Consider the following 27709-nt stretch of genomic DNA (forward strand, 5'->3'; position numbering starts at 1 on the left):
GACCCATTTAGAATTCATATAACTAAGAATGTATCAAAGATTTATATCATCAAATGTTTACTGAATTTGTGGCAGTTTAGAAAACTTTACTTTGAAATCTTTTTCAGCATTGATGCTATAGCCACTAAAAGATTTCCTTCCTATGAAGAACTAGGAACAGCTAAAGTGACTGTGCAGAAGTCTGACGATATTCTTCATGAACTTGATCAAAAGAGGAAAGAAACAAATAGCACACTCCAGGTAAAGTGCGAACAAAGTCTTGAAAAAAATTAATGATGAGCAAAGGTAAAAATTATGAAGAAATAAAGTTGCCAAGACAAAGCAGGAGGAGGATGAAGACAGAGCACTGAAAGACGAGTCAGCCCAGCTTGTTTCCCTTGCAGAACTTTTCCAAAAGCCCTCTGCAGGTGATTTCTACTTCCTACTCCTTGGCTAAGAGTGAGCCACACACTCTCAAGTTGGAGAGGAAGGAAGGTGGAAGGGGAATGTGAATGGCCCTTATTTATCCAGTTCACATTGTCTGCCCTGCCTACCCAGAGCCAACTTGCTGTTAATTTGTTTAGCTTTCTTCACCCAGATAGAGCCTTTATAGGCCACTGAACTACTATGGGCTTCCCAGCCCCATTTTACTGAACATTCACAGTACACATCTAAATGGAAAGAAACTTTAGTTGCTGAGTATTCTTTTATAGCTCTTCAATTTGACAAATTCATTCCTTAGACTGGTATAGTATATGCCCCAAACTATACTAACAGCTCTTATGTGGATTAAAATATGAATATAAGTTTTACATATTGATATTCTTGCCTTTTTATCTTCTAAGTTGAAAGAATCTCAGATGTCAGGGCTTGCGGATCTTCCACAGAATTCCATTAAGCTTCAAATAACAAATACAAGATCTGTATTGAAAGATGCTGAGAAGATTTTAAGAGGAGTACAAAATAATAAAAAAGTACTTGAAGAAAATCTGGAAGCTATAATTCGTGCAAAGGATGGAGCTGCCATGTATTCATTTATCAATGCTCTATCCAACAACAGGTAGGACAGGATGTTGGCATCCCAGGGTTTTTTATGAAACTGCCAGTTTACAGGCTCTCTTCATTTTTTTTCTAAGCACTTCCTTTTGCTTTAATGTGTTTTGATGTTTAGAAAAGATTCTTCATTGCCTTTGATAGTGTGGGCTTATTATAAAGTTGGAATTTAGTTATATGCCTGCTGCTATTATTTTTCACAGGTGTTAATTTTCCCTTTAATTTTTTTTTTCTCTTTTTGGTATGTATTCACTGGAATCTACATATGCTTTGCAGGCATCCTTGAAACATTGGATGAAACTAATAACATTGGCTTTTCCTTTTCAAATGAAGGCTATTGGGCTACACAGTAGATTCAAAGTTAGATAGGAGATCTGTTCTTAGAACCTTTAATGTTAATCTAAGAAAATTATTTTTTCTCTTTTGTAGGGAGATATCAGAGAAGATTCGGATCAAAAAGACTGTAGATGACTGGATTAAAACGATTTCTGCAGAAATTCAAGTAGGTATTGAAAAGAATTAAGTGAATTCTTAAGAGATAAGAATTGACTCCAATTTATAAGTATCATAGCTATTCTCAAAATACTCTTTATAAGTCCACTTGTAAGTCTTAATTTCACTCTTATCACCCATTGTACTTATTAGTAATAAGGTCCATTTTATTCAACATGTGCTTTGTCTCATAAATTATATTATGGCTGTTAACTGGAAAATTGTAGACAACTACTAAAATATGAGTGATTTCAAAGAAAATTTAGCAAAAGCATTTGGAAAAGAAAGTAGACATAAAAAGGTATACTTAGGAAGACAGCAGATTTAGGGCATTGGCTTACCAAAGTAAAAGCATCAAAGTTACTTAAAAGGAGAATACTCCACAAAAATCTCTAAGGTTACTGTGTTTAGAGAAGTCAGTTCCAGATGGAAAAATTGCCACTTTCTCACTTCCACACGTCTTATGGTGTATCTACAGACATTAGTATTGCAAAAATTCAGGAGAGTTCTTTTTATTAGGTGGTCAGTAATTTAAAGGAAATTTCTCAATATTTTATGTATTTTTAAGCAAAACTAGACAAGTTAACTCATTTTTACCTGGAGGTGCAAAGTGTTTTTTTCCTGACTGTAAGATATGTGTATATGCTTACTCACAGTTATAGCAGGGTGAAGTGTTAGTTTGGTTTCCATAGCATTAAACACTAAGATAACACTTCTTTTGGGAGGGTGGGGAGGTTGTGTGTGTGTGTGTGTGTGTGTGTGTGTGTGTGTTGTTTTGTTTGTTGTCTCTCTCTCTCTCTTTTTTTTTTAATGGCTACACCATGCAGCTTTGGGGATCTTACTTTCTTGACCAGGGTTTGAATCTGGGCCCTTGACAGTGAAAGCACAGAGTCCTAACCACTGGACCACCAGGGAGCTCTCTAAAATACACTGTTTTAAGAATATGTATCTCCAATACATAAAGAGTTTATATTAGCTGCTATGTGATGCACCAGAGGAAAAATTGACCTATGGGTCAAAAGACTTGGAGTTCACGTCTGGTTCTTCAGATGACTAGCAGTATATGTAACTGTAACAGTAGATGTCATGCAAAATATGCTTCTTTAAACCTTCAAGTAACTTCTAATTTATAAATATCTCAGAACTTTCTTACAAAATTTTTACTTTTTGAAAACTTATTTTTTAATTTAATATTTGAAGTTACTATCTTCATATGGTTTAAACATCAAAAAGTATAAAAACCTCTATGATGAAAAATTGCCCTCTTATCCCTGAAGATCATCTACTGTTTCTCATTCCTCTGCTCCATAAAATACTAGTCTTTTAAATTTTTTGTTTAATCTAAAAAGAATTTTTATTCATATGTGAACCAATATCATTTATTTATAAAGCTTTTGAAACTGCTAAATCATATTTCTATAACAGTAGGAAAAAATGGGCTTCCATGGTGCCTCCGTGGTAAAGAATCCGCCTGCTAGTGCTGGGGACATGGAGTCAGGGGTTTGATCCCTGGGTCAGGAAGGTCCCCGGAGAAGGAAATGCCAACCTGCTCTAGTATTCTTGCCTGGGAAACACCATGACAGAGGAGCCTGGCGGGCTACAGTCCATGGGGTCGCTAAAGAGTCAGACACAACTTAGCAGCTAAACAACAACTTTGGATGTGAAGTGTTACTACTTGGATAGATTTTAAGTAATTTTAGTTTTGCTTGTATTAAGGATGAACTGACGAGAAAAGATTATGAACAAAAGAGATTTGATCAGAAGAATGAAAGGAACAAGAGAGCTTACAACATGAATAAATATATTAAAACCAACACACAAGATAAAACTGTAAACAACTCTGTAATTCCAAGAAAACATTCTCAAAAACAAAAAGAGGATCGTCTTCGGAATCCACCTATAAGGAGCATGCCTGCTTCAAGCTTACAGAGAGAGAGAAGAGAAGTAAGATCCTAATCTGGTTTTATGATGTAAATGTTGCATAATTATTAAAGATATGAATAATGAAATGACTGTGAAAATGTTTTAAAAATATGAGTGGCTATACAAATGAGAACCGTCTTTAACTACTGATATTTAGAGGTTTTGATATCTGTAATGTAGAAATTATTGCACGGAGTACACCATTCTTTCCTTTTGCGTTGACATACGTATAGTATTTCAGTTATACTGGATTTATTTAGAAATCGTCATCCAAAAATTAGGTTTTTTTAGTTCATGGTATTCAGAATTGTATATGTGTGTGTTTTTGTTTGGTTATTTATCAGTTTAATAAATGTCTGTTTAGTGCCCAATGACTGCATGGCAAGGTACTTGATGCTCTGGAGGGAATTTTTTGGCTGCCCTGAGTAGTAACTTTGTTAATGCCAAACATGGATTGTTGGGCAGGTTAATAAAGCATGTAATTAATTCAGTGCTTGGTGCTCAGCAGATGTTCAATAAAGGCTACTTTTCTGTGGCATTTAGATTATGATTGAAGGTGGGATCAGAAATGTAGAAAATTATTTAAAGACTTGGTTTGTGTCATTTTACTGTACTTGAAAGTTACTACTTTCAGGTGTAAAATATGTTTAAGCTTTCTTTTTGGTACTGAAAATATGCTTAGTAGTGTAAGAATCTTCATGTTTCTTGGGTAAATGATTTTTGTCTTTAATTTTCATGCTTTTGAAAACTTTAAAACTGCAGTTTGGAAATTGTCTCCAGAATTTAAGAGCTATTTAATATAGAGGATTTTCCTGATCTGATCATTCTTAATATAGTACTTAAGCTGGCAAAAGGAGGTTTTAGAAAAATGAGATAAGTGTTTGATGACTATTTTGCTGATGAGTTGAATACCTTTGTGTACTTAGGGATTTTTGAAAGCAACCACAGTGGTGCAAGACAAGGATTATATGTTACAAATCTATGGAAAACCAGTTTATCAGGGTCACCGCAGCACTCTTAAAAAAGGACCATATCTCAGATTTAATTCTCCATCTCCTAAGTCCAGACCACAGAGACCAAAAGTAATAGAACGAGTTAAAGGTATGAAACCTCATTTTTTGTGGTATCAGTTTAATATATAAAGTTTAATTTTTGCTAGTTATTTATTAATACATTCAAATTATATCATGCTTAGGGATGGAAATATTTCCTTCCAGGAGAGTAGGAAAAAACAGACCAGACTTGAAATATTGGAGGGAAAAGTAGTATTAGATGGTATCTTCAGATAAACATGATAAAATTTATGAGATGATGACTCTTAAGCAATTTAAATTATAATATTAGAGAACATAGACTGTTCTTGCAGATCTTAGCCTATCATGTTCTTTATGGACAGAAAGATGAGCCATATGCTGTACATTATCATAAAAGTGCTTATGGGCACTTTTAAAGTTTGGTTTGTTCTCAAAGAGCCTTAAGTAGCAGAAGTGAAAAATTCTTTATCATGTTTATATACAAGTAGAAATATCTTTATTTATCACTATATGTTTTGATTCACACATACCATTTTACTAGCATATTTAAATATAACTTTTAGTTAAGTATTGAGTCTGTTGACTTTGGTTACAGTTTGAAATTTCTCAGCTTGTGCTTTAGCAGTCTGTAAGCTACTTTGATAATATGCTGTAACTTGTGGATCCCAGTTCATTTTCCTTTCTGATCCTGTCTTGTGAGTGGGTGGTTACTTTATTTTTCCTTTCCTTTACAAAAGTTAATTGATCATATAGGGTGTCAGTTTATCTAGAAATCTTATAGATTTTGTTTCAGTAGGCTTTGTGGATGATGTTTACCCTAATGTTTCCTTGATTTATTAGAGCTTGCTGTTAACTTATATTTGGGATTTGGAAACTTTTGCAAAAAATGACCCAAGGTTTTAAAATACTTTCAAATCCAAAAATCACTCTATGAATTAACCCTTAATGATAAAGTGATTGAGAACCTATGGATACAACCTCCTCTTTGGGCCCTGGTACCTGTTATTTCCCCTGCCTGGAGAGCTTTTCCCATAGACCCTTGCATGGCTCACTCTGAGTTCTTTCAGTCTCTGTTCTTAGCTGTTAGCTACTCAGAGAGGTCTATGTTGACCATCTCATCCAAAGTATCATCACCTAACCCTCACTATTCCCTTTCTCTGCATATTGCCCTTCACCATCTGATGTATTTCTGTTTATCAGTTTTTTTCCTTAAGAAGTTATAAGCTACATGAGTACAGTTGGTTTATTCAGTACTTGTATTCCCTTTGTCTGGAATGATGGCAAACACATTTTAAATGCTGACAGAATATATTTTAAATAAACTTGTAAGCAAAACATTCATTCAGTTGAATGAATCAGTACTTGAGAAGGTGATAAGAAAATTATAGATGTAGTACTAAAATTTTTTTTTTGTATCATAAAAGGATATTTATGAGTCCAGATTTATAAAACTCAGTTCAGTTCAGTCGCTCAGTCATGTCCGACTCTTTGTGACCCCATGAATCACAGCACGCCAGGCCTCCCTGTCCATCACCAACTCCCGGAGTTCACTCAGACTCACGTCCATTGAGTCCGTGATGCCATCCAGCCATCTCATCCTGGGTCGTCCCCTTCTCCTCCTGCCCCCAATCCCTCCCAGCATCAGAGTCTTTTCCAATGAGTCAACTCTTCGCATGAGGTGGCCAAAGTACTGGAGTTTCAGCTTTAGCATCATTCCTTCGAAAGAAATCCCAGGGTTGATCTCCTTCAGAATGGACTGGTTGGATCTCCTTGCAGTCCAAGAGACTCTCAGGAGTCTTCTTCAACACCACAGTTCAAAAGCATCAATTCTTCAATGCTCAGCCTTCTTCACAGTCCATCTCTCACATCCATACATGACCGCAGGAAAAACCATAGCCTTGACTAGATGGACCTTAGTAGGCTAAGTAACATCTCTGCTTTTGAATATGCTATCTAGGTTGGTCATAACTTTTCTTCCAAGGAGTAAGCATCTTTTAATTTCATGGCTGCAATCACCATCCGCAGTGATTTTGGAGCCAAAAAAAAAAAAGTCTGACACTGTTTCCACTGTTTCCCCATCTATTTCCCATGAAGTGATGGGACCGGATGCCATGATCTTCGTTTTCTGAATGTTGAGCTTTAAGCCAACTCTTTCACTCTCCTCTTTCACTTTCATCAGGAGGCTTTTTAGCTCCTCTTCAACTTTCTGCCATAAGGGTGGTGTCATCTGCATATCTGAGGTTATTGATATTTCTCCCAGCAATCTTGATTCCAGCTTGTGTTTCTTTTTAAAACTACTCATATTTTAAAACTAAAAATGTAGTAATGTCAGGTATTAATTTAATTTAGAAGAGATTTTAGTTTCTTTTCCTTTACACTTTTACTTGACTTTTGCAAGGTTTTAATAAGTATAGAATTTGATTATCTTTACATTATTTCTAAGGATAAAGTCTGGTTATTCAGAATAATGAGAGGATGAAAAAAATTTTCAATTCCAAAAATGATCTTAAACTTTTTTACACCTGTTGGAAAAAATGTGAGTAAAGTAATACATGCTGAATATTCTTTCAAATCTTAATCAACATTTTTTCGTAGTCATTATATCATTTCGTTTTTTCTTTTTTTTTAACTTTTGTCTTTATTTTTTGGTTGCACTATGCAGCATGTGGGATCTTCGTTCCCTGACCAGAGATTGAACCCAGGTTCCCTGGATTGGAAGCACAGAGTCTTAATAGGGAATTCCCGTAGTCATTGTATCTTTTCTATCATATTATTTGCACAAGTTGTTGCATCTATTCAGAGATTGAAAAACCACAACCTGCAGGCTACATGCCTGTTTTTATACATAAAGCTCTGTTGGAACATAGGAACACATTCATTTATGTATTTGTCTATGAGTGCTTTCATGCTACAGTAGAACCGAGATGTTGTCACTGAGACCACTTGGGCCATGAGGCTAAAATATATCCTATCTGGCCACTTAAGAAAAAGTTTGTCACTCCTTGATTTATATGTTACTTGTATTTTGGGGTCCTATAACCTTGTTACATAGAGTGAGATCTTTATGTGGAGAAGAGTTGCTATATTTGTAGATGTTCAAACAATATTTTAAAATATCTGCCATTGATGATTATTATAGGCACGAAAGTAAAGTCTATAAGAACACAAACAGATTTTTCTGCCACGAAACCTACAAAGGTGGATTCTAAGTTGCAACATTCTATTACTACACTGTCTCCTGGTGATCAGCAGTATTTGTTCAGCCCAAGCCGGGAAATGCCTACTTTTTCAGGTACACTGGAAGGTCATCTGATTCCTATGGCAGTTCTTTTAGGTAAGACCCAACAAAATATATGGCATAAATTAAAAAATTCTATTTGGCAATAACATGACTTACAAAATGGTATTGACACAGTAGTCATGTACTTTTCCTTTATGTGTTGCTTATATTTGGGAATAGGGCTTCAGGATATGTTTTACTTTGTCTAGTAGCAGTGTCTGAAATGATGCTGTATTTTCACTCACAGGAAACATTCTTACATTATTTTATAGTATATTGCTGTAGATGAAATTAAAATCATGTTTAAACATGTCATGAAAGTAGTGAAAGTTGCTCAGTTGTGTCCAACTCTTTGCAACTCCATGGTCTATACAGTCCATGGAATTCTCCAGGCCAGAATACTATTGGAGTGGGTAGCCGCTCCATTCTCCGGGGGACTCTTCCCAACCCAGGGATCAAACCCAGGTCTCCCGCGTTGCAGGCGGATTTTTTATCAGCTCAGCCACCAGGGAAGCCCAAGATTACTGGAGTGGGTAGCCTATCCCTTCTCCAGCAGATCTTCCTGACCCAGAAATGGAACCGGGGTCTCCTGCATTGCAGGCAATTCTTTACCAGCCGAGCTACCAGGGAAGCTAGACATGTCATAAACATTCATAATAATTAAAGAATTTAAGGATTTTGATTGGTTTAATATCATTGTACCTTAGGAGAAATACTTTGAATTACCTTTTATGTACTTTTGGACTAAGCTATGATAAGTAAAAATTTTATAGCTGTGTGTTCTAAGCTAAGAGTTTGTTATTAACTTATTTGAGTTCTCTCAGACCCATCATTGTAAAAGTTGAACAAATAATTTTTGGTATCACCCTAGCTCTTCACATGGAGAAGGCAATGGCAACCCACTCCAGTACTCTTGCCTGGAAAATCCCATGGATGGAGGAGCCTGGTGGGCTGCAGTCCATGGGGTTGCTAAGAGTCAGACATGACTGAGCGACTTCACTTTCACTTTTCACTTTCATGCATTGCAGAAGGAAATGGCAACCTGCTCCAGTGTTCTTGCCTGGAGAATCCCAGGGACGGGGGAGCCTGGTGGGCTGCCGTCTATGGGGTCGCACAGAGTCGGACACGACTGAAGCGACTTAGCAGCACCAGCAGCAGCTCTTCAAATCTAGTTAGCTATTTTTCCTTTTAATGTCATTGCAGTTCTTAATTTTGATGAATTATTGTGAATATTTGTATATATATAATATGAATATTTTCCACCATGAGAGAATTTTTTATTATTGATATTATGGGTTAATGACATATCAACTTGGTAGCAGTCTGTTCAACCATGTCTTCTACTAAAATAATAAGCAATACTCATAAAGTCCTTACTGTGTACCAGGTATAGATCTAAGTACTTTATATAAATTAGCTTATTTAATCTACCCTATAAAACACATGGTAATGTACCAGTTTTATAAATGAAGGAACTGGGGCACAGAAGAGTTTACTGATTTCTCAAAGGCCGCATAGTTAGAGTGGAGTAGATAGATTAGTTAGATTCAGACCCAGGCCTTGTGATTTTTAGAGTCTGTGCTTTTAGTGAGAGCACTGCTCCCTCTTTACTTTGAAATATAGGAAACATGGAAATTTTGAAGTGAAAGGTAACAAAAATTTTGATTGGCCATGATAGTTACCAAATAGTAGGCCTACATGATATTTATTAGTAGTCAGACACTAACATTTTGTTGTTAGTCTTATTTCTGTCCATTTTTGCTCTATGAAAATTTGAGAATAAAAATAATGCAACATAATGCAGTATATTTCAGTCTTGCCCTCGCCTCTTACACACTATTATGACCTTCAGCAAATTATGTTTCTAAACCTCTGTTTCCTCAGCTGTAAAGTGTGGGTAATATTAATACTTCATAGGCTTATTTAATTTAGATGGTGGATGTGAAGTGTTTAGTACATATGAGTGCCTAGTAAATGTTGGTCACTGGGGAAAGGCTGACATGGGGAGGGTCATGACGATAGTGATGACAGAGGGAAAGATGAATGCAGAGGGAAAGGAAAGGTAGTGCTTTCCTTTCATGTGGGAATTTAACCCTAAAGATCTAGGTTATATATTAGAATTTTCTCTTTATTTCGGAAATGGTTGACGCCTTTTCTCCCCTGAATTTTTTAGGACAAACCCAAAGTAATAGTGATTCCATGCCACCTGCTGGGGTAATTGTAAATAAGCCACACCCTGTAACAGTGACAACTTCAATTCCACCATCATCTCGAAAAATAGAACCTGGAGTAAAGAAACCTAACATAGCAGTTGTAGAAATGAAGTCAGAAAAAAGGGATCCTCCTCAGCTTTCTGTACAGGTATGCAGTGTGTATGACCAGAAAAGTTTAAGAAATAAAACCTTTGGCATAACTTCAGTGCTTAAAATCTGTTGTATTGCTTCATGAGGACTTTGCTTTCCTGATGGATCTTTCATTCTTTAAAACTATGATATTTATGTGGTATCACTATCCTTGTTCTGCATGGTTTAAGCTACCTTTTCTAAGCCAGTGACTCATATCCTGGTGACTTGATGATATTCCAAAGGGAATAATTGAACAGTTTGTTATAATTAATTTTTTAAAAGGCTTACAGTGTTTATTATAACTAAACTTTAACCTTTACACAAACATATATGAGGACTTGGATGAATGGGGAGAGAACTTGTATGTGAATTTAAAATATTCAGGTTGTCAATTCTTCCTAAGTTAATGTATGATTTAAGTGAAATTGTATTTAAAAAATAAAAGCCATTACTTTTTTTTTTTAACTTGAACTTTAGGATCATTTTGATATTTGAAAGAACAAAGAGTTTAGTGTTTTGATACTGGTCCCATTTAAGAAATATTCTTAGTTTTTAAAAAGAATGTAGTATGTAATAGATACTTCATTAGTCAATGGGAAATAGGATTCTCTTAGCAGTGTAGAAATGGATCAGTTTCAGACTCTAAATTTTTACTGTATGTAGCAAAAGAGTTCCAAATAGGCAATAGGCTAAAGTATAGCTACAAAATATAAAAACAAGAATTAGAAGATAACTGCATGCAGTCCTTACCAAAACTGAAGCTAAGTCTGGATATGAGAGGAGGAAACTTAGATATGATAGAAAACAGACTTGATTCTATAAAATTTAAAACTTATATATGTAAAAAACTTCTAAATAAAAAGGGAAGTGACATACAGTGAGCACATATGAAAGGAATATGATAGGTTTATTTTTAAATATAAAAACCTCCATAAATTAGTAAGAAAACATAAGAGGAAATTCATATTCAAAAAATGTAAGACTCTAGAGGAAACAGAGTTTATAAGATATCAAATTGAATAATTTAAATCTTGCTAGTTACCATGGTAGTGCAAATTAAGAAAACAATATAATATATATCTCCATTTAAAAACTGTTCTTGCTGAAATATTTCTATTACATAATTTCAGTGAAACTTGGGTGACTGATTATGGTTTTAATGATGGAAAGAGATCTCTTTTGGATTGCATTTCAGTAGTAATTACCAAAAATCTTAAATAATTATGCTTTTTGGCTCAAGAAGTTACTCTTATGTTTGACTGTATATCATAATGAAATAATTCAAAGTCAGGGGAAAAAACCCTTACATATATATGAAATTTTTTGGAGTGATATATTTCTATCTATCAAATAGTGAGTATATAAGGAATATCCTGAATGTTTACCAACAGGAAATGATAAAATAATAAAGGCATATGTACCATCATTTAAAATATAATTATGAAGTCTGTATGGTAGTATAGTAAGGCATTTATGACCTGATTACAATGGAAAATCTGGAATGAAACAGTTTTAGATTTTAGCTATGGATACCCAGGGACAGGGGAGCCTGGTGGGCTGCTGTCTGTAGGGTCACACAGAGTCAGATACGACTGAAGCGACTTAGCAGCAGCAGCAGCAGTGGATAATAAAAAGATAAGGGGGATAGTAAAAATGAAGTTGTCTTAAGTAGGATTCTTTGTGTTTCCCTTTTATTTTCCAGTTTTTGTAAAATATGCTTTCATAATTTAAATTTGTTATCCATTGACTTTGCAATAAAAAGTTAAATATGTTATTGATACATAGATTCACAGATATTTGAGTCAAAGTGATGAACTGAAAGCTGGATGTTGTATTCTGTTTTAGGTATTACCCAATGTAGACATTGACAGCATCTCTAATGGTAGTGCCGAGGTCGGTCTGTCTCCTTCTAGTCCCAAAGAAGCATCTTCTCCTCCTTTGAGAACCTGGATACAGGTATTACTTAGAAATGTATCCTATATCTTTGAACAGTCTGATTATAGACTTTAACTGATATTCTGTGCAAAGTCTCCCATTATAATATATTTTAATTATTTAGGTTTTAAGGAAAAGATTCAAAACAAATTTGAAATTGCTTATGAACTTGAAAAAAAGAGTTTGACTAAGACCTTTACATTTATCAACATTTTGAGAGTGATCATCCTTAGTGTAACTTTTTGGCAACTTAAGCTGTAAGACTCATATGTGAGGAATTAATTTCTGTCTCTTTGGAGAAGAATCTTGATTTAGATGGGAATTATAGTTTTCCTGAATGTGAATTTTATAACGACAATTGGAATTCATGTTTTGGGATGTTGCTTTTTCATCAAACTATTGACATGATGCAAAAATATGCATTTCTTTCTAGTAATATTTATTTGCTGCTTGTGATTGAATGACAGAATTAGGACTAGCACTGTAACTTTTCCTTGGGTTTCATCTATTCTAAGCAAATTTAGTCATTGAGCATATAATTTTAAGGAGAGGAAGAACATCAATTTTTCACAATCAAAAATAGTGAAAATTGAATGACCCCGAATGCCATTTGTGCCTAATTTAATTTTTCATCAGCATTTTTTTTAACTAGAAGTTTATTAGAACATATATAATTTCAAATAATAATTTTTTAGACTGTTAGTCATTGTGCTCTAAGGAATTATCTATTGTGGTTTTTGATAACTAGGTTATGTATTGTGAGGCCTGGAGACTAAATTTGTAAAATAATTGTTTTCTTTATTTTTTTTATAAATTATTTGATTCTTTATCTGTCTTTTTGTGAGTTTGTGTATGTGTAAACCTATATATCCATATAAATATTTTTCTTTAGGAGAAAAATCACAATAATTAACTTGATCAGTTGACTTAAGTTGGTTTGTTGATGGAGTCCTTGATAGAAAAACTGATACCTAATTTTTTATAGCTGTTGAAATGATAACTTAATGACTTAAAGACTGGCTTGGATTTCATTTACTAATTACATCGTTTCTGAGCAAGATATCAACATAAAAAATAGAGGCATGTAATTATAAGCTTATGCTGTGGGTCGTGTTACAGTAAATTAGGTATAATTTGCAACAAAAACTTTCTGAAAATGCTTTCTTAGGCTCCAGAATTTACGAAGGCAGATGAAGAAGAGATGAAGTTTCCAGGAATGAACTTTGATGAAGTAATTGATATTGTACAGGTAACAAAGCTTAGCAGTCCTATGAATGTATTTTTCTAGTATTTTTTCATGTGACTTGATTATCTTATTTTTTTTTAACTTTTTTTTTTTTTTTTTTGCTGTACCATGCAACATATGAACTCCAAGGGATTCCCCTGAGACTTTTTTTTTTTTAAGAGCAGTTTTGGTTCACAGCAAAATTGAGAGAGATGTACAGAAATTATCTGTATGTTCCCTACATCCACACATGCAAAGCCTCCCCCATTATCAATATATCCTAACAATTTAAATTTGTTAAAGTTGATGTATCTACACTGACACATCATATTCAAAGTATGTAGGTGACCTTATGTTGTACGGTCTGTGGATTTGGAAAAATGTATTCATCATTATACTGTTACACAGAGTATTTTCTCTGTCCCCAGGTCCTCTGTGTTCTACTTAGCCTTTCCCTTACCCACCCCTGTCCCTAGCAATCATTGATATTCTTACTGTCTATGTACTTTTGTCTTTTCCAGAATGTCATACGTTTGGAATCATATAGTATGTAGCTTTCTCAGATTGGCTTCTTTCTCTCAGTAATATTTACTTAAGTTTCCTCCATATCTTTTCATGGCTTGAAAACTCATTTCTTTTTAGTCCTGAGTAATATTCCATTGTCTAAATGGATCACAGTTTATCCATTCACCTGCTAAAGGACATTTTGATTGTTTACAAGTTTTGGCAATTATGAATAAAGCTGCCATAAGTATCTGTGATGTAAGTTTTTAACTCCTTTGGGTAGTTATCAAGGAGCACAATTGCTGGCTTATATGGTAAAAGTATCTTTCCATTGGTGAGAAATCACTAAACTGTCTTGTCATCCTTGCTGCACCATTTTACATTCTCATCAACAATGAATGATAGTTCCTGCTTTTTCATATCCTTACCAGCATATGGTATTGTCAGTATTCCAGATTTTGTCTCTTCTAACAGGTGTGTGATGATATATTATTGTGTTTTAATTTGCGTTTCCCTGATGGCATATGATGTGGAGCATCTTTTCAAATGCTTGTTTGCCATCTGTACATCTTCAATGAGCTGTCCGAAGGTCTTTGGCCCAATTTAAAGTTTGGGTGGTTCTCTTATTATTGAGTTTTAAGAGTTTTTTGGTATATTTTGGTTAACAGTCTTTATCAGATGTGTCTTTTGCAAATATTTTCTCCTAGTCTGTAGCTTATTTTCTGATTCTCTTGACATTCTTTTCAACAAAGCAAAAAATTTTAATTTGAATGAAGTCCAGCTTATCAGTTAGTTTTTTCATGGGTTGTCCCTTTGGTCTTATATCTAAAAAGTCACCTAATGCAAAGAGCTGACTCATTTGAAAAGACCCTGATGCTGGGAAAGATTAAAGGCAGGAGGAGAAGGGGACGACAGAGGATGAGATAGTTAGATGGCATCACCAACATGAGTTTGGGTAAACTCTGGGAGTTGGTGATGGACAGGGAGGCCTGGCGTGCTGTGGTTCATGGGGTCGCAAAGAGTCGGACACGATTGAGCAACGGAACTGAACTGAACTAAAAAGTCATTGCCATATATACAGTCATCTAGGTTTTCTCCTGTGTTATCTCTAGTTTTATAGTTTTGCGTTTTAATTTTAGGTCTATAATCCATTCTGAGTTAATTTTTGTGAAGAGTGTAAGCTCTGTGTCTACATTTATTTTTTTGCCTGTGACTGTCCAGTTGTTGTAGCGCCATTTGTTGAAATGACTATCTTTGCTCCATTGTATTGCCTTTACTCCTTTGCCATAGAATAGTTGACTATATTTATGTGGATCTATTTCTGGGTCCTTTATTCTGTTCCATTGATTTGTCTGCTCTTTTGCCAGATAAAACAACTGCCTTGATTATTGTTGCTTTATAGTAAGTCTTGAAGTTGGGTGTTGTCAGTCCTCCAACTTTATTCTTCACCTTCAATATCATATAGCTATTCAGGGTCTTTTGCTTCTCCATATAACTCTTAGAGTAAGTTTGTTGATATCTCCAAAATAACTTGTTGAGATTTTTCTTGGAATTACATTGACTCTGTAGATCAATTTGGGAAGAACTGACATCTTAATGTTATTTAGTCTTCCTCTCCATGAACATGGATTATTTCTCCACTTGTTTAGTTTTTTATTTCATTCATTTGAATTATATAGTTTTCCTCATAGATCTTATACATGTTTTGTAGATTTTATACCTAAGTATTTCATTTTAAGGGAGCATGCTAATGTAAATGGTATTGCGTTTTTAATGTCAAATTCTACTTGTTCATTGTTGATATATAGGAAAGTGATAGACTTGTGTATGTTAACCTTGATTCCTATAACCTTACCATAATTGCTATTTAAAAACAGGAGTCTTTGTTGTTTCTTTTTAGATTTTCTACATATATAATCATGTCATCTGCAAATAAAGGTAGTTTTATTTCTTCCCAGTCTGTATACCTTTAATTTTCTTTTCTTGTCAGATTACATTAGCAGGGACTTCTTCGTGTAGTGTTGAAAAGGAGTGGTGAGAGGTGATGACATTCTTGCCTTTTTTCTGATGGTTGAGTATCTTTTGACCATCAGTATTATGTTATAGTGCTTTGAGAAGCTTCCTTTTACTTTGCAGTTGAATATATTTAAAAATTATAAGGTTGTTTTTCTATAGTACAGTATTTATGCTTTGTTGCTCAGTTGTGTCCGACTCTTTGAGACTCCCATGAACTGAAGCCCACCAGGCTCCTCTGTCCATGGAATTTTCCCGGCAGGAATACTGGAGTGGGTTGCCATTTCCTCTTCCAGGGAATCTTTCTGACCCAGGGACTGAACCTGCATCTCTTGTGTCTCCTGCGTTGCAGGCAGATTCTTTATCCGCTGAGCCATCAGGAAAGCTTTATCACCTAGCTGCCTCCATGGAACTTGATTGTTAGCTGTTTCCCACCTGCATCTCATCTCTCTTGCTTCCTACTTCCTTTTTCTTTTTTATTCCCTTTGGTTTCCTTCTCTCCAGTCTGTTCCTTCTTCTATTACATTTGTCTGTTTTAATTTCTGCATCATTGACAAAGTTACTGCTTAGTTCATATTGAGGAAAAAAGTTGGGAGGGGTCTGAAATCCAAGAGAAGAGCCCATATAGCAAGAAGAGTTCTAGAAATGATAGAAATGATTAAATAGAAAGAGAGAAAAATTAGGAGGAAGTAAAATATTAGATTGGTACAAAACTGATTGTGGTATTGCATTGTTAAACTTTGCCACTTGATATTGAAATATATTCTTAAATGTGGTTATGTTATACATCATTTTAATGCACATTTCTTGCTTTATGTTTTTTGCTAATGAATTATTACTTGCTCTTTATATGTATTTTAGACTATTGAAATGATGTTAGACAAAAAGCAAATTCAAGTGATTTTCTTATTCAAGTTCAAAATTGGTTAAGAAGCAGAGGAAACAACTCACAACATCAGCAATGCATTTGGCCCCTGCTAATGAACTCTGGGAGTTGGTGATGAACAGGGAGGCCTGGCGTGCTGCATTTCATGGCGTTGCAAAGAGTCGGACATGATTGAGTGACTGAACTGAATTGAATGAATGGTAATGAATGTAAAGTGCAGTGGAACTGCTAATGAATATAAAGGGCAGTGGTGGTTCAAGAAGTTTTGTGAAAGAGATGAGAGCCTTGAAGAGGAGGAGTGTAGTGGGCAGCCAATGGAAATTGACAACTAATTGAGAGCAACCATCAAAGCTGACCCTCTTACAACTACATGAGAAGTTGCCCAAGAACTCAGTGTTGACCATTCTATGGTCGTTTGGCATTTGAAGCAAATTGGAAAGGTGAAAAAGCTTGAGAAGTGGTTGTTTCGTGAGCTGCCTACAAAGGAAAAAAATTCATCTTTTTGAAGTGTTACCTTCTCTTTTTCTACACAACAGTGAATTGTTTATTGATCAGATTGTGATGTATGATGAAAATTGGATTTTATACCACCAGCAACAACCATCTCAGTGGTTAGGCTGAGAAGAAGTTCCAAAGCACTTTGCAAAGCCAAACTTGCACCAAAAACAGTGTCATGGTCACTGTTGGGTGATCTGCTGCTGGTCTGATCCATTATAGCTCTCTGAATCCTGGCAAAACCAGTACGTCTGAGAAGTATCCTCAGCAAATTGATGAGAATACACCAAAGACTGCAATGCCTGCAACCAGCATTAGTCAACAGAAAGGGTCCAGTTCTTCTCCACAACAACACCTGACCACACATCACACAACCAATGCTTCAAAAATTGAATGGATTGGTCTATGAAGTTTTGCCTCATCTGCTGTATTCACCTGACCTCTCCTCAACCAATGACTACTTCTTCAAGCATCTAGACAACTTTTTGCAGGGAAAATGCTTCTACAACCAGCCGGAGGCAGAAAATGCTTTCCAAGAGGTTTTTGAATATGCTAGAGAAATAAACCAACTTACTGGCAAAAATGTATTGATTGTAAGGGTTTCTATTTTGATTAGTAAAGATGTGTTTGAGCCTAATTAGAATGATGTAAAATTCAGGCCCTGAAACCACAATTACTTTTTGCACCAACCTATATAAAGGATGGGAGAAAAGATCATAGAACATAGCAACTACTTGAACAATGACGTGTCAGTAGACTTTCAAGAAGACGTTTGTTCGTGTTTCTTAGACTTTCAGAACTAAGACTAGCTTTGTTGATCGTAAAATAAAACCTTATTTTAAATATTAAGAGATATGTAATATATTAATGTTACTTGCTCACTGGTATGTTTTCTCTTGTGAGCTCCACATGAATGTCTTGAAGGCAAGAATATTATTTCTTTATGTTCCTAATGTGTAGAAGTGACATTAGACAGCTGTTCAATGTACAAGTGACAGAAATATTATAGAAATAGCAAAGAATTTGGACTTCAAAGAGGAGTGTGTCTACCCTTGCTCTGCCACTTTAATAGCTGTGAACTTCATTTTTCAATAGGAGAATATTATTGAGTTACACTTTTTAAAGATCCTTAACTTTTTTTGAGATACATACTGGATTATTTACAGATAAAATGATATGATATCTGTGATTTACTTCAAAATGATCTGTGAAGGAGAAAGTGGATGGGGGAAGTATAGATGACATAGAGTTGGTCATAAGTTGGTAATTTTAAAGTGGGGGAACAGGTAGGTGGGATTCTTGTCGTTTATATATAGTGCTATTTTTTTAGCTTTAAATGTGTATAAACATGTATATTTTTCATAAGAGAAAGTTTAAAAATTCTGGAAATAACACTGGATCCTGATGTGCTGGCACAATTAATGTGTAAAATAACCTAACTGCATTTTTGCTGTTCAGTTGCTAAGTCGTGTCCAACTCTTTGAGACCCCATGGGTCTCATAGCACACCAGGTTCCTTTGTCCTCCACTATATGTTCCATAAGAGTAACAGCAATATTTGGAAGTATCAATTTTACAATGATAATAAATTAATAAATATATAGGGGGAAATGTTAGTAATGTTTTATGCAGGAATAACCAAGCTCTCTAGTTTGCTTTTGACTATTTAAAATGAATATTGGGTTTTAAAAGACAAAATAATTGTATAATTAGAGTTTCTTCAATGTGATTTATATGACAAATGTGTGTGTTATAAATAATGTGATACCACCAAATTAGAAAATGATCTTTATTAATTTAGAAGTGTTGGTTAATTCACCTACTTAAGTTCCCTACCTATACTTGTCATTCAGAAAGTGTTGAACAGTTACTTGAATAAAATAGTTCTTCTTTTAATTATTACCAGGAAGAAGAAAAATGTGATGAAATTTCAGAATACTCTGAACCAATTCTGGAGTTTAATAGAAGTGTTAAAGCTGTTTCTACAAAATATAATGGCCCTCCATTTCCGCCAGTTGCTTCTACTTTTCAGCCCACTACTGATACTCTGGATAAAGTAATTCAGAGAAAAGAAACATTGGAAAATAGCTTAATTCAGTGGTGAGTTTATAGTGTTGTTGGGGTGAACATAATTGTAGTAGCAAGTATAAATAGAATGTGTTAAGTTTTGGTTGCATATCTTCCTTGTCTTTTTTTGTTTATTAAATTTTTTCTTTGCTGTACTAGTCACTGGACACTATCTAATGTGATGACAAGGGTTTGACTAACTATTGGAGGTATTATTTCTGTTCTTGAATATTTGTACTTAGGCTGTCTATTATGGCAAAAGAGACTATTGTTGAGTGACAAAAGCATTAAAAATGTTCACATTCTTTAATCCAGTGGTTCATTTCCAGAAATTTATCCTAAGGAAATAATTAGTTCTACCAGTAGGCCATAGAATACTTATCATTTGTATTGTAGTGCTTACTGCAAACAAGGCACTGTTTTATTATGTATATATTATGTATATAAACTAATGAACTCTATTTTTATACTTATTTGTACCTATGAGAAGCCTTAAAGAAGTTATGGAATAAACTATACAATTGACTGTTAATACGGTTAGCAAGATTGGGTTTAAAAGGATATTTAATGATATAGAAAGATATTAATAACATACTGGTGCATAAATGAAGGAGGATACCAGGGATGCAACCATAGTTTAGAAGAGCTCACTCAAAAATGAATGTGCATGGGAAAAATATTGAAAAATAATACCGGATTGTTAATTAACATTGTTTATTCCTGAATCTGAGATTGTGAGTGAGCTTTTTTTTTTAGCTTTTATGTTTTCTCTGATTTTTCTACAATGAACATCTGTTACTTGTATAACAATAATAATAATTAAGAAGCCTGTTAGCATCTCTAATGTACAGAAACAGTCTCCCATTGTGTTTCCTTTCCTTTTCCTCTCCTACTTTCCCTTCCTAATAATGACCTTGAAAATAAATTTTTTTAGAGGAAAACTACCTGTGTTGCAGTATATATATTTACTTCTTTGAAGAGAGTGTAGCTGATCTTTTCTAGCTTTGATCTTGTTGGGGTTTTATATGTGCTTGCAGAGTAGGGACCCCAACATTTTAGGTGCATGATATGCCAGGTAGCCATTGACCTAACCTTATTTTGAATTTATGAGGTCTTCTAAACTTTTCATTAGACTGATCAGAAAGATTTTAATTTGATGAACTACCTTTAACACAGAGATTTCATGTGTTTTGCTAGGAGATATTTTTGAGTTTTTTCTTCTTTTCCAGGTTCAGCTTTCAGACTACTTTCACATGTAAATTTTTGTGTCTATGGGTACCAGTTATTTTTAAGGGTGATATTTCTAACCATTTATATGTTTCAACTAAATTTAGGAATCCTTAACTTTTTCCCCTCAGGGTAGAACAAGAAATAATGTCAAGAATGATCTCTGGGCTCCTTCCAGTCCAACAGCAAGCCACAGCTAATGTCAGTGTCTCAGTCAGTGAGGCCAGTGAGCCAGTGACTTCTGACATTGGTAAGTAAAGTGGAATCTTTTAGCTTTTTCTATTATTAAAAGACAGAACCTTCAGTCATTGCAAATTTATATATTCTAGAAATCACGTAGTCCTTAGTTGACAAAAGATAAAAGTCCTCTTCTTTTCAGTATGACTTCTCAGTTCTCTGTAGAGGAAGTTATTTCTCCCTTACGTTCTTATTCCATACTGTAGCATTCAGATTATTCTACCAGCCTCTGTCCCCTTCCCCCTAAATCTCTCTATTATTTCCTGTAGCACTTGTGTATGTGTATCTTTGTTATAGTAACTATCAAATTGTATTATGATTGGTTTGTATACCTGTCTCACTCACTAGTTTTTAAATTACTTATAAATAAGGGTTTTTCTCGTTTAGAGCCTAACTTTAAAAAAAATTAATATATTTATTTTAATTGGAGGCTAGTTACTTTATAGTATTATAGTGGTTTTTGCTGTACATTGACATGAATCAGCCATGGGTATATGTGTGTTTCCCATCCGGAACCCCCCTCCCACCTCCCTCTCCATCCCATTCCTCAGGGTCATCCCAGTGTTCCAGCCCTAAGCACCCTGTCTCATGCGTCAAACCTGGACTTGCAATCTGTTTCACATATGATAATATACATGTTTCAATGCTATTCTCTGAAATCATCCCACCCTCTATTTCTCCCAGAGTCTAAAAGTCTGTTCTTTACATCTGTCTCTTTTGCTGTCTCGCATATAGGGTCATTGTTACCATCTTTCTAAACTCCATACATATGCATTAATCTACTGTTGGTGGTTTTCTTTCTGACTTACTTCACTCTTTATATAGGCTCCAGTTTTATCCACCTCACTAAAACTGATTCAAATGCATTCTTTTTAATAGCTGAGTAATATTCCTTTGTATAAATGTACCACAGCTTTCTTCTCCATTTGTCTGCTGATGGACATCTAGGTTGCTTCCATGTCCTGCCTATTGTAAACAGTGCTGCGATGAACATCAGGGTACATGTGTCTGTTTCAATTCTGATTTCCTCGGTGTGTATGCCCTGTATTGGGATTGCTGGGTCGTATGGCAGTTCTATTTCCAGTTTTTTAACGAATCCCTACACTGTTCTCCGTAGTGGCTGTACTAGTTTGCATTCCCACCAACAGTGTGAGAAGGTTTCCTTTTCTCCACACCCTCTCCAGCATTTATTGTTTGTAGACTTTTTGATGGCAGCCATTTTGATTGGCATGAAATGGTACCTCATTGTGGTTTTGATTTGCAGTTCTCTGATAATGAGTGATGTTGAGCATCTTTTCATGTGTTCGTTAGCCATCTGTATGTCTTCTTTGGAGAAATGTCTGTTTAGTTTTTTGGCCCCTTTTTTGATTGGGTTGTTCATTTTTCTGGAATTGAGCTGCAGGAGTTTCTTGTATATTTTTGAGATTAATTCTTTGTCAATTGCTTCATTTGCTGTTATTTTCTCCCATTCTGAAGTCTGTCTTTTCACCTAGCTTATAATTTCCTTCGTTGTGCAAAAGCTTTTAAGTTTAATTAGGTCTGATTTGTTTATTTTTGCTTTTATTTCCATTACTCTGGGAGGTGGTTCATAGAGGATCCTGCTGTGATTTATGTCAGAGAGTGTTTTGCCTCTGTTTTCCTCTAGGAATTTTATATTTGCCTATGTTTTCCTCTAGGAATTTTGTAGTTTCTGGTCTTACATTTAGATCTTTAATCCATTTTGTTTATTTTTCTGTATGGTGTTAGAAAATGTTCTAGTTTTATTCTTTTACAGGTGGTTGACCAGTTTCCATAGCTCCACTTGTTAAAGAGATTGTATTTTCTCCATTGTATATTCTTGCCTCCTTTGTCAAAGATAAGGTGTCCATAGGTGCATGGATTTATCTCTGGGCTTTCTATTTTGTTCCATGGATCTATATTTCTGTCTTTGTGCCAGTACCATACTGTCTTGATGACTGTAGCTTTGTAGTATAGTCTGAAGTCAGGCAAGTTGATTCCTCCAGTTCCATTCTTCTTTCTCAAGATTGCTTTGGCTATTCAATTTCCATACAAATTGTGAAATTATTTGTTCTAGTTCTGTGAAAAATACCATTGGTAGCTTGATAGGGATTGCATTGAATCTATAAATTGCTTTGGTTAATATACTCATTTTCACTATATTGATTCTTCTGATCCATGAACCTGGTATATTTCTCCATCTATTAGTGTCATCTTTGATTTCTTTCATCAGTGTTTTATAGTTTTCTATATATAGGTCTTTTGTTTCTTTAGGTAGATTTATTCCTAAGTATTTTATTCTTTTCGTTGCAATGGTGAATGGAATTGTTTCCTTAATTTCTCTGTTTTCTCATTGTTAGTGTATAGGAATGTAAGGGAAATTTGTGTGTTAACTTTATATCCTGCAACTTTACTATATTCATTGATTAGCTCTAGTAATTTTCTGGTGGAGTCTTTAGGGTTTTCTGTGTAGAGGATCATGTCATCTGCAAACAATGAAAGTTTTACTCCTTCTTTTCCAATATGAATTCCTTTTATTTCTTTTCTTGCTCTGATTACTGTGGCTAAAACTTCCAAAACTATGTTGAATAGTAGTGGTGAGAGTGGGCACCCTTGTCTTGTTCCTGACTTTAGGGGAAATGCTTTCAATTTTTCATCATTGAGGACAATATTTGCTGGGGGTTTATTATATATGACTTTTATTATGTTGAGGTATGTTCCTTCTCTGTCTGCTTTCTAGAGGGTTTTTATCATAAGTGGATGTTGAATTTTGTCAAAGGCTTTCTCTGCATCTATTGAGATAATCATATGGTTTTTATCTTTCAATTTGTTAATGTGGTGTATCACATTGATTGATTTGCAAATATTGAAGAATCCTTGCATCCCTGGGATAAAGCCCTCTTGGTCATGATGTATGATCTTTTAAATATGTTGTTGTTCTGTTTGCTAGAATTTTGTTAAGGATTTTTGCATCTATGTTCACCAGTGATATTGGCCTGTAGTTCTCTTTTTTTGTGGCATCTTTGTCTGGTTTTGGTATTAGGGTGATGGTGGCCTCATAGAATGAGTTTGGAAGTTTACCTTCCTCTGCAATTTTCTGGAAGAGTTTGAGTAGGATAGGTGTTAGCTCTTCTCTAAATTTTTGGTAGATTTCAGCTGTGTAGCCGTCTGGTCCTAGGCTTTCGTTTGCTGGAAGATTTCTGATTACAGTTTAGATTTTCATGGTTATGATGGGTCTGTTACGATATTCTATTTCTTCCTGGTTCAGTTTTGGAAAGTTATAGTTTTCTAAGAATTTGTCCATTTCTTCCAGTTGTCACATTTTATTGGCATATAGTTGCTGATAGTAGTCTCTTATGATCCTTTCTATTTCTGTGTTTGTTTTGATTTCTCCATTTTCATTTCTAATTTTGTTGATTTGATTCTTCTTCCCTTTTTTTTTTTTTTGATGAGGCTGGCTAATGCTTTGTCTATTTTATTTATCTGCTCAAAGAACCAGCTTTTAGCTTTGTTGATTTTTGCTATGGTCTCCTTTGTTTCTTTTTCATTTATTTCTGCTCTAATTTTTATGATTTCTTTCCTTCTACTAACCCTGGGGTTCTCCGTTTCTTTTTTTTTCTAGTTGCTTTAGGTATAGTTAGGTTATTTATTTGATTTTTCTCTTGTTTCTTGAGGTAAGCTTATATTGCTATGAACCTTTCCCTTAGCACTGCTTTTACTGAATCTCATAGATTTTGGGTTGTTGTGTTTTCATTTTCATTTGTTTCTGTGCATATTTTGATTTTTTAAAATTTCTTCTGTGATTTGGTGGTTATTCAGAAGCATGTTTAGCCTCCATATGTTTGTATTTTTAATAGTTTTTTTTCCTGTAGTTGACATCTAATCTTTTCACATTGTGATCAGAAAAGATACTTGAAATGATTTCAGTTTTTTTAAATTTACCAAGGCTAGATTTATGGCCCAGGATATGATCTGTCCTGGAGAAGGTTCCATGGGCACTTGAGAAAAAGGTGAAATTCATTGTTTGGGGGTGAAATGTCCTATGGATATCAATTAGGTCTAACTGGTCCATTGTATCATTTAAAGTTTGTGTTTCCTTGCTAATTTTGTGTTTAGTTGATCTATCCATAGGTGTGAGTGGGGTATTAAAGTCTCCACTATTATTGTGTTACTGTTAATTTCTCCTTTCATACTTGTTAGCATTTGCCTTACGTATTGTGGTGCTCCTATGTTGAGTGCATATATATTTATAATTGTTATATCATCTTGGATTGATCCTTTGATCGTTATGTAGTGTCCTTCTTTGTCTCTTTTCACGGCCCTTATCTCAAAGTCTATTTTATCTGATATGAGTATTGCTACTCCTGCTTTCTTTTGGTCTCCATTTGTGTGAAATATCTTTTTCCAGCCCTTCACTTTCAGTCTGTATGTGTCCTTTGTTTTGAGGTGGGTCTCTTGTAGACAGTATATATAGGAGTCTTGTATTTGCATCCATGTAGCCAGTCTTTGTCTTTTGGTTGGGGCAGTCAACCCATTTACATTTAAGGTAATTATTGATAAGTATGATCCCGTTCTGAGAAGGCGATGGCAACCCACTCCAGTGTTCTTGCCTGGAGAATCCCAGGGACGGGGGAGCCTGGCGGGCTGCCGTCTATGAGGTCACACAGAGTCGAACATGACTAAAGCGACTTAGCAGCAGCAGCAGCAGCACAATCCTGTTGCCATTTACTTTTCTGGGGGGATTTGAGTTTATACACCTTTTCTGTGTTTCCTGTATAGAGAAGATCCTTTAGCATTTGTTGAAGAGCTGGTTTGGTGGTGCTGAATTCTCTGAGCCTTTGCTTGTCTGTAAAGCTTTTGATTTCTCCTTCATATTTGAGATCCTTGCTGGGTATAGTAATCTGGGCTGTAGGTTATTTTCTTTCATCACTTTAAGTATGTCTTGCCATTCCCTCCTGGCCTGAAGAGTTTCTATTGAAAGATCAGCTGTAATCCTTATGGGAATCCCCTTGTGTGTTATTTGTTGTTTTTCCCTTGCTGCTTTTAATATTTGTTCTTTGTGTTTGATCTTTGTTAATTTGATTAATATGTGTTTTGGGGTGTTTCGCCTTGGGTTTATGCTGTTTGGCACTCTCTGGGTTTCTTGGACTTGGGTGGCTATTTCCTTCACCATTTTAGGGAAGTTTTCAACTGTTATCTCCTCAAGTATTTTCTCATGGCCTTTCTTTTTGTCTTCTTCTGGGACTCCTATGATTTGAATGTTGGGGTGTTTAATATTGTCCCAGAGGTGTCTGAGGTTGTCCTCATTTCTTTTAATTCGTTTTTCTTTTTTCCTCTCTGATTCATTTATTTCTACCATTCTATCTTCGGCCTCACTTATCCTACCTTTTGCCTCAGTTATTCTACTGTTGGTTCCCTCCAGAGTATTTTTGTTCTCAGTTATTGCATTATTCATTATTGAGTGACTCTTTTTTATTTCTTCTAGGTCCTTGTTAAACTTTTCTTACGTCTTTTCAATGCTTGTCTCCAGACTATTTTTCTGTATTTTGTTTTAAAGATTTTGGATCATTTTTACTATCATTATTCTGAATTCTTTTTCAGGTAGACTCCCTATCTCCTCCTTTTTGGTTTGGTTTGGTGGACATTTATCATGTTCCTTTACCTACTGAATATTTCTCTGCCTTTCATCTTGATTAGATTGGCCTTTCTGTATGCTGTAGGTTTGTGGTTCCTCTTTATTGTGGAGGTCCCTCCCTGTGGGTTTCGTTGGACAAGTGGCTTGTCAAGGTTTCCTGGTTAGGGAAGCTTGCATTGGTGTTCTGGTGGGTGGAGCTGGATCTCTTCCCTCTGGAGTGCAAGGAAGTGTCCAGTAGTGAGTTTTGAGGTGTCTGTGGGTTTGGTGTGACTTTTGGCCACCTATATTTTAATGCTCAGGGTTATGTTCCTGTGTTGTTGGAGAATTAGCTTGGTATGTCTTGCTCTGAAACTTGTTGGCTCTTCGGTGGAGGTTGGTTTCAGTGTAGGTATGGAGGCTTTTGGATGAGCTCTTGTCAATTAATTTTCCCTGGAGTCAGGAGTTTTCTGGTGTTCTCAAGTTTTGGATTTAAGCCTCTTGCCTCTGGCTTTCAGTCTTATTCTTACAGTAGCCTCAAGGCTTCTCCAACCATACAACACTGATGATAAACCATCTAGGTTAGTGGTGGAAAGATTCTCCACAGTGAGGGACACGCAGAGAGGTTCACAGAGTTACATGGAGAAGAGAAGAGGGAGGAGGGGCATAGAGGTGACCAGAAAGAGAAGAGGGGGGATCAAAAGAGGAGAGAGGAATCTAGCTAGTAATCAATTCCCTATGTGCTCTCCACAGTCTGGAACAGTCAGAGAGGTTCACAGAGTAACACAGAGAAGAGAAGAGGGAGGAAGGAGATAGAGGTGACCAAGAGGAGAAGAGGGGCAGTCAAAAGGAAAGAGATAGATCTAGCCAGTAATCAGTTCCCTTAGAGCCTAACTCTTGACTGACACCTAATGGTAAAGTCATTTTGTCATGTTAGAAGAGACTGCTTTGAAAGAAGACATCTAGAAATACAAATCCGAAAGAAAACCAAAACCAATTTATCCAAATAATTGCTCCAAGAATATTTCAAAATCTGTTGAAAAAGCAACAGATGGAAAATGTCAGTCAAAATGAAACTGAAATTAAAAAGAACTAGAAGCTAAAGAGAAGGCAAAGCACCATGAAATATGCCTTGGAGAAACAGGCAGTTGGACTCCCATAGCTTTTGGTCAAGATTCTAGTTGTGGAGATGGTATTCAGCAATCCCAAGACAAGGAGACCAGTCCAGGAAAGCAAACAAGTATCTCCAAAGATTCATCCAGTAATATTATCCAAACTGCCAGATACTTTTTCCTCATTGCTAGGTCAGAATGTCTTGATGGCATATTTTGGAGTGTTTGGATTCTCCAGAGCACAAAGCAAGTCTAGTAACGGTCCTCTTCGCAGTCCATCACATGGCTCAGGTGG

General features: G+C 35.3%; 1 protein-coding gene across 1 annotated transcript in view; it reads left to right on the forward strand.

The window, feature by feature from the left end:
• The window catches only part of KIAA0586 (KIAA0586 ortholog), a 138522-nt gene that overhangs the window by 26833 nt on the left and 83980 nt on the right, over positions 1-27709 (forward strand). The window contains exons 10-20 of the mRNA XM_052646477.1: positions 108-240; positions 825-1039; positions 1462-1534; positions 3241-3468; positions 4374-4548; positions 7621-7815; positions 9935-10122; positions 11952-12062; positions 13210-13290; positions 19070-19263; positions 20589-20707. Of these exons, the coding sequence (XP_052502437.1) occupies positions 108-240; positions 825-1039; positions 1462-1534; positions 3241-3468; positions 4374-4548; positions 7621-7815; positions 9935-10122; positions 11952-12062; positions 13210-13290; positions 19070-19263; positions 20589-20707 (1712 nt within the window). The remainder of the gene's footprint in view (positions 1-107; positions 241-824; positions 1040-1461; positions 1535-3240; positions 3469-4373; positions 4549-7620; positions 7816-9934; positions 10123-11951; positions 12063-13209; positions 13291-19069; positions 19264-20588; positions 20708-27709) is intronic.

Source organism: Budorcas taxicolor, chromosome 10 (assembly GCF_023091745.1).
Source record: "Budorcas taxicolor isolate Tak-1 chromosome 10, Takin1.1, whole genome shotgun sequence".
NCBI classification, from domain to species: Eukaryota; Metazoa; Chordata; class Mammalia; order Artiodactyla; family Bovidae; genus Budorcas; species Budorcas taxicolor.